The 12,664-nt window shown below is 48.0% G+C and overlaps 1 protein-coding gene across 1 annotated transcript in view; it reads left to right on the top strand.

Annotated features, from left to right (window-relative positions):
- Window positions 1-10,422, top strand: part of LOC134948370 (U8 snoRNA-decapping enzyme-like) — a 31,629-nt gene extending 21,207 nt beyond the window's left edge. The window contains exons 2-3 of the mRNA XM_063936303.1: window positions 8,735-9,007; window positions 9,367-10,422. Of these exons, the coding sequence (XP_063792373.1) occupies window positions 8,735-9,007; window positions 9,367-9,555 (462 nt within the window). The 3' untranslated portion in view covers window positions 9,556-10,422. The remainder of the gene's footprint in view (window positions 1-8,734; window positions 9,008-9,366) is intronic.
- The last annotated feature ends 2,242 nt before the right edge of the window (window positions 10,423-12,664 follow it).

Raw genomic sequence — 12,664 nt, 5'->3', positions numbered from 1 at the left:
GTTTGGGAGCTTTGGTATAATCCCCATGGTCCTTACGGAGTTCCCAGCATCCACTAGGACGTCAGAGAAAATAAGATTTTACTCACCGGTAAATCTATTTCTCGTAGTCCGTAGTGGATGCTGGGCGCCCATCCCAAGTGCGGATTGTCTGCAATACTTGTATATAGTTATTGCCTAACTAAAGGGTTATTGTTATGAGCCATCTGTTGAGAGGCTCAGTTATGTTTCATACTGTTAACTGGGTATAGTATCACGAGTTATACGGTGTGATTGGTGTGGCTGGTATGAGTCTTACCCGGGATTCAAAATCCTTCCTTATTGTGTCCGCTCTTCCGGGCACAGTATCCTAACTGAGGTCTGGAGGAGGGTCATAGTGGGAGGAGCTAGTGCACACCAGGTAGTCCTAAAGCTTTCTTTAGTTGTGCCCAGTCTCCTGCGGAGCCGCTATTCCCCATGGTCCTTACGGAGTTCCCAGCATCCACTACGGACTACGAGAAATAGATTTACCGGTGAGTAAAATCTTATTTTGAAGACAGTTCCCCCACAAGGCCCTTTGGAGAGACAGAGAGAGAGTATGCCAGCACACACCCCAGCGTTATATGACCCAGGAATCACACAGTAAATAGTGTTAACCCAGTAGCTGCTGTATATATTGTTTTTACGCCAAATTTATGTGCCCCCCCTCTCTTTTCACCCTCTTCTATCGTGCTTCTGCAGGCGAGAGCCTGGGGAGCTTCCTTTCAGCGGAGCTGTGGAGAGAAAATGGCGCTGGTGAGTGCTGAGGAAGAAGCCCCGCCCCCTCAGTGGCGGGCTTCTGTCCCACGATTTTGTGTAAAATAATGGCGGGGGCTCATGCATATATACAGTGCCCAACTGTATATATGCTGCTTTTGCCAAGAGGTACCTAATTGCTGCCCAGGGCGTCTGCGCCCTGCACCCTACAGTGACCGGAGTGTGTGGGTTTAATGTGGGAGCAATGGCACACAGCTGCAGTGCTGTGCGCTACCTCATATGAAGACTGGAGTCTTCTGCCGCCGCTTTTGACGTCTTCTTGCTTCTCTCGCCGGCTTCTGTCTTCTGGCTCTGCGAGGGGGACGACGGCGCGGCTCCGGGAACGGACGACCAAGGGTGAGTTCCTGTGTTCGATCCCTCTGGAGCTAATGGTGTCCAGTAGCCTAAGAAGCACGACCTATCCGCAGTTAGTAAGTTTGCTTCTCTCCCCTCAGTCCCACGTAGCAGAGAGTCTGTTGCCAGCAGATCTCTCTGAAAATAAAAAATCCTAACAAAATACTTTCTTATTAGCAAGCTCAGGAGAGCTCACTAAACAGCACCCAGCTCGTCCGGGCACAGTCTCAAACTGAGGTCTGGAGGAGGGACATAGAGGGAGGAGCCAGTGCACACCAGTATTCCTAATTCTTTCTTAAAGTGCCCTGTCTCTTGCGGAGCCCGTCTATTCCCCATGGTCCTTACGGAGTCCCCAGCATCCACTAGGACGTTAGAGAAAAGTGGAGCAGTTGCCCGTAACAACCAATCCACTTCTTACTCATTGTACAGGCTGTGCTAGATAAATGGTTATTATGAGCAACTTCTCTGCTTTATCTCCAAGAATTGATCAATCTCCCCGTAGGTGTTCTGTGCGCTTTTCCATCAACACGACGGGTGTATAAAGTGCTGCATAATCTTCATTGTTTCAGAGCTAGGAATTGTGTGATGGGTAAATTAGCTCTATAAGGGTAAGCCGTAACAATGTCAGCAGACCCGCAGCGCTCTTTATGTGCTCATCGGAGAAGCAGGTTTTGTCTTCAGGTAAGTAGGAGCACTGTATAGAAGCCGTCGGTGTTCTGTAAAACCCACTGGGTGGGAACGGACACATTTGAGGCCTTGTGAAGGGAGAAAAAGCCTGTGCAAAGGGAAATCTTCATTCTGCGATTCAACGCAGCACCCAGTCCATACAGGCACTCCTTTCATACGGGAACCGAAATTACCGGGTGAAGCAGTTCTACCCGGTAATTTCGTGTGAAAGGGTCAACCTGGGTTGAAATTCCCGGGACTTCGATCCTGGATTTTACCCGGATCGGAGACACGGGAATTATGACACGGGTTGACCCTTTCACACAGACAAAATACCCATATTGATCTGCAAATTACCGGGTAGAAATTCTCAACCCAGTAATTTGCTTGTCTATGCGAAAGGGGGGGTCAGACAGGTACCGGCAAAACGACCCAACATTGAAATGCCGGTAATTGCCGGGACTTCCAGACTTTTCTGTCTGAAAGTGGTATAATGGGGGTTTTTCAGGTTGCATCGACCACCGTCTGGTTATCCCTCACTGCCGGGATCCCGGCGTCTGTCTCCTGACCGCCGGGATCTCGCACTGATCCCATTGATGCTACTGTGGAGGGTAAAATATGAATGGTTGATATAGTAACTAAGGTTGAAAAAAGACAATTGTCCATCGAGTTCAACCTATTTGTAGTCTCCTATGCAGTCTTATTATAGGACTAGTTATTTTTATGTTAGGACTAGTTATATTAACTATAATGCATGCCTACGCACCATAACCCTGAATATCTTTATCCAATAGGAATTTATCTAACCCATTCTTAAAGGTGTTGACTGAGTCCGCAGTTACTACTCTCTCAGGCAGGGAATTCCAAACACGTATTGTCCTTACTATGAAAAAACCTTTTAGCCTCAATGTGCAGAAACTCCTCTCCTCTAACCTAAGCGAGTGACCACTCTGTGCTGATCTTATAGAAAACAGGTCCCTCCCAAGCTCTGTGTATTGACCCCCTATATATTTGTAGATGTTGATCATGTCCCCTCTTAGTCTCCTCTTTTCCAAAGTAAACATGCCTAGCCCTGCAAGCCTTTCCTCGTATGCAACCTATGCTGTTAAGGTTTATGCACTCTGATTTTAAAGAAGCATAGCACAGACACACACTTTCCTGGCTCTTCCAATTGTTGATCATCCATTTGGCATAGGGATCAGTAAGACTCGGTTACTGCAAAGGGCTCTTGTAGAGACACAGTGGACACAACATTAATTACAGGGTGCTTCCCGACAGATAAAATCATGAAGAATATAATTTCTCTTACGTCCTAGAGGATGCTGGGGACTCCGTAAGGACCATGGGGATAGACGGGCTCCGCAGGAGACATGGGCACTAAGAAAGAACTTTAGGTATGGGTGTGCACTGGCTCCTCCCTCTATGCCCCTCCTCCAGACCTCAGTTGATTACTGTGCCCAGAGGAGACTGGGTGCATTGCAGGGAGCTCTCCTGAGTTTCCTGATAAGAAAGTATTTTGTTAGGTTTTTTATTTTCAGGGAGCTCTGCTGGCAACAGACTCCCTGCAGCGAGGGACTGAGGGGAGAGAAACAGACCTACTTTAATGTCAGGCTCTGTTTCTTAGGCTACTGGACACCATTAGCTCCAGAGGGAGTCGGAACACAGGTCTCACCCTGGAGTTCGTCCCGGAGCCGCGCCGCCGTCCTCCTCGCAGAGCCGGAAGATAGAAGCCGCGTGAGTATGAGAAGAAAGAAGACTTCAAAGGCGGCAGAAGACTTCAGATCTTCACTGAGGTAACGCACAGCAGTAAAGCTGTGTGCCATTGCTCCCACACAGCGCACACACAGCAGTCACTGTAAGGGTGCAGGGCGCGGGGGGGGGGGGGTGCCCTGGACAGCAATAAGGACCTCAAAACTGGATAAAAACATATATACAGGCTGGGCACTGTATATAAAAGAGATCCCCCGCCATATTTTGTATATTTCAGCGGGACAGAAGCCCGCCGCTGAGGGGGCGGAGCTTGTTCCTCAGCACTCACCAGCGCCATTTTCTCCACAGCACACCGCTGAGAGGAAGCTCCCCGGACTCTCCCCTGCTTACCACAGTGAAAGAGGGTTTGAAAGAAGGGGGGGGGGGGCACATAATTTGGCGCAAATAGATGAATACAGCTCTATCAGGGTAAACATACTGTGTTTTTTCCTGGGTCATTGGCGCTGGGTGTTTGCTGGCATACTCTCTCTCTGTCTCTCCAAAGGGCCTTGTGGGGGAACTGTCTTCAGATAAGAGGATTCCCTGAGTGTGTGGTGTGTCGGTACGCGTGTGTCGGCATGTCTGAGGTTGAAGGCTCTCCTTGGGAGGAGGTGGTGCAAATGAGTGTGGCGTCTCCGCCGACACCTGGCTGGTTGGATATGTGGAATGTTTTAAGTGCTAATGTGATTTTATTGCACAAGCTGAATCCAGGGAACATGCAGGGAGTCGCAGGGACCTTCGGGGTCTCAAAAGCGCCCACTATCCCAAATAATAGACACTAATGCCGACACGGATGCTGACTCCAGTGTCGACTACGATGATGTAAAGTTACAGCCAAAGTTGGCTAAAAGTATTCAATATAGGATTATTGCAATAAAAGATGTTTTGCATATCACAGAGGAACCCCCTGTCCCTGACACGAGGGTACACATGTATAAGGGAAAGAAAGCTGAGGTAACCTTTCCCCCTTCTCATGAGCTTAATGAGTTACTGAAAAGGCTTGGGAATCTCCAGACAAGAAACTGCAGATTCCCAAAAGGATTCTTATGGCGCATCCTTTACCGTCTAAGGACAGAATACGGTGGGGATCCTCCCCATGGGTGGACAAAGCATTGACACGCTTATCCAAAAAGGTAGCGCTGCCATCCCACAAGCAGGAGGCTACCTTGAAGTTCATTTACACCTACTCTGGTACCTTACTGAGACCGGCGATAGCGTCGGCATGGGTTTGTAGCGCTGTAGCAGCGTGGACTGATACCTTATCGGCAGATTTGGATACCCTGGATAGGGATACCATTTTGTTAACCCTGGGTCATGTTAAACATGCTGTCTTATATATGAGGGATGCTCAAAGAGACATTGGCCTACTGGGTTCTAGAGTCAACGCTATGTCCATTTCTGCAAAATGGACCCGTCAATGGACAGGTGATGCCGACTCAAAAAGGGCATATGGAGGTTTTACCTTATAGAGGTGAGGAATTGTTTGGGGACGGTCTCTCTGACCTGGTCTCCACAGCTACGGGGCAGGTAAATCAAATTTTTTGCCTTATATTCCCTCACAGCCTAAGAAAGCGCCACATTATCAAATGCAGTCCTTTCGGTCAAATAAAAACAAGAGAGCACAAGGATTGTCCTTTCTTGCCAGAGGTAAGGGCAGAGGGAAAAAGCTGCCAACCACAGCTAGTTCCCAGGAGCTGAAGTCCTCCCCGGCCTCTACAAAATCCACCGCATGACGCTGGGGCTCCACTGAGGGAGTCCGCCCCAGTGGGGGCATGTCTTCGACTTTTCAGCCACATCTGGGTTCACTCACGGGTGGATCCCTGGGCAATAAAAATTGTTTCCCAGGGTTACAAGCTGGAATTCGAAGAGGTGCCTCCTCGCCGGTTTTTCAAATCGGCCCTACCAGCTTCTCCCCCAGAGAGGGAGATAGTTTTAAATGCAATTAAAAAATTGTGTCGTCAACAGGTGGTGGTCAAAGTTCCCCTGTTTCAACAAGGGTGGGGGTATTACTCAAACCTATTTGTAGTCCCGAAACCGGACGGTTCGGTCAGACCCATTTTAAATTTAAAATCCTTGAACCTATACTTGAAAAGGTCCAAGTTCAAGATGGAATTGCTCAGAGCGGTCATCGCCAGCCTAGAACGGGGGGATTTTATGGTATCCCTGGACATAAAGGATGCTTACCTTCATGTTCCCATATATCCACCTCATCAGGCGTACTTGAGATTTGCAGGATTGTCATTACCAATTTCAGACGTTGCCGTTTGGGCTTTCCACGGCCCCGAGGATTTTCACCAAGGTAATGGCGGAAATGATGGTGCTCCTGCGCAAGCAGGGTGTCACAATTATCCCATACTTGGACGATCTCCTGATAAAAGCGAGATCACGAGAGCAGTTGTTGAACAGCGTGTCACTTTCACTGAAGGTGTTACAGAAACACGGCTGGATTCTCGATATCCCGAAGTCACAGTTAGTTCCTACGACTCGTTTGACTTTCTTAGGCATGATTCTGGATACGGACCAGAAAAGGGTTTATCTTCCGATAAAAAAAGCCCAGGAAGTCATGACTCTGGTCAGGGACCTATTAAAGCCAAAACAGGTGTCGGTGCATCATTGCACTCGAGTCCTGGGAAAGATGGTGGCATCTTACAAGGCCATTCCTTTCGGCAGGTTCCATGCGAGGACTTTCCAATGGGACCTACTGGACAAGTGGTCCGGGTCACATCTACAGATTCATCGGTTGATCACCCTGTCCTCCATGGCCAGGGTATCTCTCCTGTGGTGGTTGCAGAGTGCTCCTCCTTCTGGAGGGTCGCAGATTCGGCATTCGGGACTGGGTTCTAGTGACCACGGACGCGAGCCTCCGAGGTTGGGGAGCAGTCACACAAGGAAGAAGCTTCCAAGGTCTTTGGTCAAGGCAAGAAACTTGTCTTCACATCAACGCCCTGGAACTGAGGGCCATATACAACGCCCTTCGTCAAGCGGAGACTTTGCTTCGCGACCTACCGGTTCTGATCCAGTCAGACAACATCACCGCAGTAGCTCATGTAAACCGCCAAGGCGGCACAAGGAGCAGAATGGCAATGGCGGAAGCCACCAGGATTCTTCGCTGGGCAGAAAATCTTGTGGGCACACTGTCAGCAGTGCTCATTCCGGGAGTGGACAACTGGGAAGCAGACTTCCTCAGCAGACACGATCTACATCCAGGAGAGTGGGGGACTTCATCAGGAAATCTTCGCACAGATTGCAAGTCAGTGGGGCCTGCCCCAGATAGACATGATGGCGTCCCGCCTAAACAAAAAACTACAGCGGTATTGCGCCAGGTCAAGAGACCCTCAGGCGGTGGCAGTGGACGCCCTAGTGACACCGTGATGTTCCAGTCGGTCTATGTGTTTCCTCCTCTTCCTATCATCCAAGGTGTTGAGCATAATAAGGAAAAGAGGAGTACAGACAATTCTCATTGTTCCAGATGGCCGCGAAGGGCCTCGTATCCGGATCTGCAGGAAATGCTCACAGAAGATCCGTGGCCTCTTCCTCTAAGACAGGACCTGTTACAACAGGGGCCCTGTCTGTTCCAAGACTTACCGTGGCTGCGTTTGACGGCATGGCGGTTGAACGCCGAATCCTAGCGAAAAAGGGCATTCCGGATGAGGTCATTCCTACTCTGATAAAGGCTAGGAAGGACGTGACAGCTAAACATTACCACCGTATATGGTGGAAGTATGTTTCTATGCTCCTACGGAAGAATTCCATCTGGGCCGTTTCCTTCAGCTCCTACAAACTGGAGTGAATTTGGGCCTAAAATTAGGCTCCATTAAGGTTCAGATTTCGGCCCTATCCATTTTCTTTCAGAAGGAATTAGCTTCTCTCCCAGAAGTACAGACGTTTGTGAAGGGAGTGCTGCATATTCAGCCTCCTTTTGTACCTCCGGTGGCGCCTTGGGACCTTAACGTTGTGTTAAATTTCCTTAAGTCGCACTGGTTTGAACCACTTAAAACAGTGGAATTAAAATATCTCACTTGGAAAGTGGTCATGTTGTTAGCCTTGGCTTCGGCTAGGCGAGTGTCTGAATTGGCGGCTTTGTCTCATAAAAGCCCCTATCTGGTTTTTCCATATGGATAGAGCGGAATTGTGGACCCGTCCTCAATTCTTGCCTAAGGTGGTTTCATCTTTTCATATGAACCAACCTATTGTGGTGCCTGTGGCTACACGTGATTTGGAGGATTCTGAGTCCCTTGATGTGGTCAGGGCTTTGAAAATTTACGTAGCCAGAACGGCTAGAGTTAGAAAAACAGAAGCACTGTTTGTCTTGTATGCAGCCAACAAGGTTGGCGCTCCTGCTTCAAGGCAGACTATTGCTCGCTGGATCTGTAACACGATTCAGCAGGCTCATTCAACGGCTGGATTGCCGTTACCAAAATCAGTTAAGGCCCATTCCACTAGGAAGGTGGGCTCTTCTTGGGCGGCTGCCCGAGGGGTCTCGGCATTACAATTGTGCCGAGCTGCTACTTGGTCGGGTTCAAACACATTTGCAAAGTTCTACAAGTTTGATACCCTGGCTGAGGAGGACCTCATGTTTGCTCAGTCGGTGCTGCAGAGTCATCCGCGCTCTCCCGCCCGTTTGGGAGCTTTGGTATAATCCCCATGGTCCTTACGGAGTCCCCAGCATCCTCTAGGACGTAAGAGAAAATAAGATTTTAAACCTACCAGTAAATCTTTTTCTCCTAGTCCGTAGAGGATGCTGGGCGCCCGTCCCAAGTGCGGACTACTTCTGCAAGACTTGTATATAGTTTTGCTTACATCAGGGTTATGTTACAGTTTTTCATCAGTCTCTGACTGATGCTGTGTTGTTTCATACTGTATATCCCAAGTTATACGGTGTGAATGGTGTGGCTGGTATGAATCTTGCCCTTGGATTAACAAAAATCCTTTCCTCGTACTGTCCGTCTCCTCTGGGCACAGTTTCTCTAACTGAGGTCTGGAGGAGGGGCATAGAGGGAGGAGCCAGTGCACACCCATACCTAAAGTTCTTTCTTAGTGCCCATGTCTCCTGCGGAGCCCGTCTATCCCCATGGTCCTTACGGAGTCCCCAGCATCCTCTGCGGACTAGGAGAAAAAGATTTACCGGTAGGTTTAAAATCTTATTTTTCTTTTCTCAGTAATTTTACTTTGCATAATTCTTCTTTATTTATAGATGATGATGCGGTTTGATGGGCGTTTTGGTTTCCCTGGAGGGTTTGTGGATACTAAAGACAGTTCCTTGGAAGAAGGCCTGAACCGGGAATTACGGGAAGAGCTGGGCTCTACTTTTAACACCTTGGAAGTGACAGAGAAGGATTATAGAAGTTCCCAGGCCCGAGAGTTCCCACAGAAGGGCGTCACACACTTCTACACAAAGGAATTAACATTGGAGGATATAAACGCAATTGAAAAAGAGGCTGCATCTGCAAAAGACCATGGGTTGGAGGTGCGTTACATTTAAAAGCATAAATTTGTCACTATTGAATAGAGAGAGAGATATTTGTAGTCTCATAGGTAACAGCTATGTCTCTTAATAGTTCTAAGATGTGTCTTTGTGATACTAAGGTTATGGTTATAGTCCACAAGTTTATAGAACAGTATTAATGAGTACACTTAATTTTTTAATATGTTGTAAAACTGGGCAAAAGGTACATGTAACCAGGTGTGCTTTATATTCAAGGATTGGTCTTGTGATTTAATATTTTTGTTTTCAAACCCGTCGGCAAGACCCACTTCTTAGATAAATACAATGCTTCGTTCTCCTTGCTCCCTCCTATTCACATTTAGGTTTCACTTCTCCTATAGGTGATGGGTGTAGTCCGCGTGCCGCTGTACACATTACGCGATGGAATCGGAGGTCTTCCAGCCTTTCTGTCCAATAACTTCATTGGGAACTCAAAAAGCCAGCTCCTTTACGGGTTGCGCACCCTGCGCCTCCTACGGGAGGACCAGATTCAAGACGCTATGTGGGCCAGCCAGGGTAATCAGTACTGAGAATCCTAGAACAAGTCTCGACCTAAACTGTTAAGATAACACGGTGTGGCGCAATTTATAGTGTAATCGTATTCGCTGAATTATGTCACATAGCTGATTCTTCCATTCAATTTTTTGGGGGTTTGTGTGTTATCATTGTTGTAACCAGTTTATGAGCTTTATTAAGATGCTTGTGTATAAATATATTTTGGTGTATTTCCAGTACTAGTGCGTATAGCTCCAGAATGTTCCCAAAAGCAGTCATGCCAGGTTTATTTTTTCGCTTACAGTTTTAAAGGTTTTCAATTTGTTTTGGTAACTGTGTATATGAACGCAACGCTTTCCCGGAGGCCTGCGAGGAACTGGGCGATCTTCATATCAGGGTCCAGAAGTTTTGGCCTTTTGCCTAACAAAGTGATGATCACGCTGATTAATAGACAATATATCAACGTGACAGGTATTTTCAGCGCTGTTAAACTTCAATTAATTCACGCAAACTGGAAAGTATATCCTATGGAGACAGCTTTTTTTTGGGGTGGTCTTAACTTTGCTGGCGGTTGAGCTCCCGTTGACCAGCATACCGGCGCCGGATTCCCGACAGCCAGCATACCGACAGTTCTTCTCCCTCTTGGGGGTCCACGACCCCCCCTGGAGGGAGAATAGATAGCGTAGCGCGCCACTGTGCCCGCAAGGGGCTTATTTGCGCTCACCCAGCTGTCGGTATGCCGGCGGTCGGGATTCCGGCGTCGGTATGCTGGTCGCCAGGAGCCCGACCGTCAGCATAACATACTACACCCAGCTTTTTTTTCCCCCCAATTAATTGTGTAACATACAATGATGCTGTGTAAATTGGTGTTATTAAAAATATATTTTCAATGAAAACATGAATGTTTTTGCAGTTCTGTGTTTGTTAGCATAATAGAGAATAAATAAAAGGGCGCAGCTATTTACAAAGCACTAATGAGAAGAATGTTGTGATTTTTGCAACTATTGCTGCACTTCCCGTCTGGTCCGTGTGTGTTGTGTTGTAGCAAGATTATAGGCATTCCCAGTCTCCACAATCTGGCATTCCGGATGGCAAGAAGACCTGGACTTTCTCCACAGGTTCTGTTCATAGCTTAACCCTTGCTGATCAGGTCCTATTTACTCCTAAAACTAGGCATACACTATATAATTATCTGGCAGACCATCTGTCCATGGAATGAAAATCTGGTAATGTATGTGGACAAATGAGAGTTGACCATTTGCTACCAAACACTGGAAATGGGTCAAAAACGGTCATTCAGACAAGTTGGTTAAATCCGTGACCAAGAAGTCCGGGTGGGTTTGGTTTCTAAGTTAACCGAACCGCAGATCGCTATTCACAAGGTTCAGTTTCCTACCTGGTGTACATGGTGGATTCCCCCCCCCCCCCCCTCCCACACCCCCTCCAATTCTTCGTCTGCCACCTTGCCATTAATGCATCGGTTCCAGTGGAAAGATTGTAAGGGATTGGGATGGAGGTTTTTTTTTATTATTATTAATGAAAACACTTTAAAATATGTGTGCAGGCTTCCCCATCCCCAACTGAGTACGACGCATTCCTTATTTGTGTAAATCGGGTCTGCCCTGCAGTGTAAATCCCTCTTAAAAGTTGAATCAGTTTACGCACAATCAACTTTAAACGTTCACCCCTGTTAGAGCACACGCAGGTTGGACACTTCCAGGAGGCTGTATTTGAGACTTTGGAGGCCATTGTACGTTGTGTCTACATGCACACATAACGCCCTTACTGTACTTGGCCGTGTCTGCATACGTGCCACAGTTGTATGCACACCCACTAACCGTGACTGTAGGCTCATTCTAGACCTTATCATTGCCCCTTATTCGGACACTCAATTTGTCAACATTTGTCCCTCATATTTGTAACCAGATCACTTTCCATATCGTCTGTTTCAGAGGGATGTGTCTGAACTTCTCTTCCCTTTGAACTATAGAAGGCTTTTACTAGGTTGGGTCTCTGATGCTGCTTAAGGCCCGTACACACTGGTCGATATATCGGCCGTTCTCCTGAACGGCCGATATATCGCGGGACCGTCGGCCAGTGTGTACGGCCGATACGTCTGTGAACTCCGTCGTTCACAGACATATCGCGTCGGCCGCACAGCACAGCCGACGGCCAATATATCTACCGATATATTGGCGCGTCGCTGTACCGCCCGTACACATGCGGCGGCCGGCGGTGATTGACAGCTGAACTGGGCGGGCGTGTGTACACGCCCGCCCAGTTCATGACGCCAGTCCCCGACGGATCGAGCAGTGTGTATGCTGAACACACTGCTCGATCCGTCCATAGATATATCTGCAGATCAATTGATCTGCAGATATATCTGTTAGTGTGTACCCACCTTTAGAAAGCTGGGATAGCCTTTAGGGCTTTAAATCCCAATCATTCCTTCCAAAGGGCTGTTTGACTATAGAGGTGACGTGGGACCTTCGGCCCTCCAGCTGTTGTTAAACTACCCATCCCAGCATGCCCTGCAACACTTTTAGCATGGCCAAATAGCAAAACTGTAGCAAGGCATGCTGGTATGTGTAGTTCAACAACAGCTAGAGGGCTGATGGCTACCCATCCCTGGACTATAGCAATGCCTCTGATGTCTGAGAATGCAGGCTTGGATCTCCTATAGGGCCAAATAAGTGTGTCCTGTAGGTTGGGGTAATTGACTGACATAGAGGCTAGAGCGGATGAGGTGTAAGTGATATGACAAATGTTAGTTAGATAATTTTAGGATTGTCATTAAGATGGCTTTAATTTTCTCTAACGTCCTAGTGGATGCTAGGAACTCCGTAAGGACCATGGGGAATAGCGGGCTCCGAAGGAGGCTGGGCACTCTAGAAAGATTTATGACTACCTGGTGTGCACTGGCTCCTCCCACTATGACCCTCCTCCAAGCCTCAGTTAGATTTCGTGCCCGGCCGAGGTTGGATGCACACTAGGGGCTCTCCTGAGCCCTTAGAAAGAAAGTATAGTTTTAGGTTTTTTATTTTCAGTGAGACCTGCTGGCAACAGGCTCACTGCAGCGAGGGACTAAGGGGAGAAGAAGCGAACTCGCCTGCTTGCAGCCGGATTGGGCTTCTTAGGCTACTG

This window comes from Pseudophryne corroboree, chromosome 8, assembly GCF_028390025.1.
Source record: "Pseudophryne corroboree isolate aPseCor3 chromosome 8, aPseCor3.hap2, whole genome shotgun sequence".
Taxonomy (NCBI): domain Eukaryota; kingdom Metazoa; phylum Chordata; class Amphibia; order Anura; family Myobatrachidae; genus Pseudophryne; species Pseudophryne corroboree.
The sequence above is the reverse complement of the archived record's forward strand: the minus strand, read 5'-3'. Positions and strand labels throughout refer to the sequence as shown.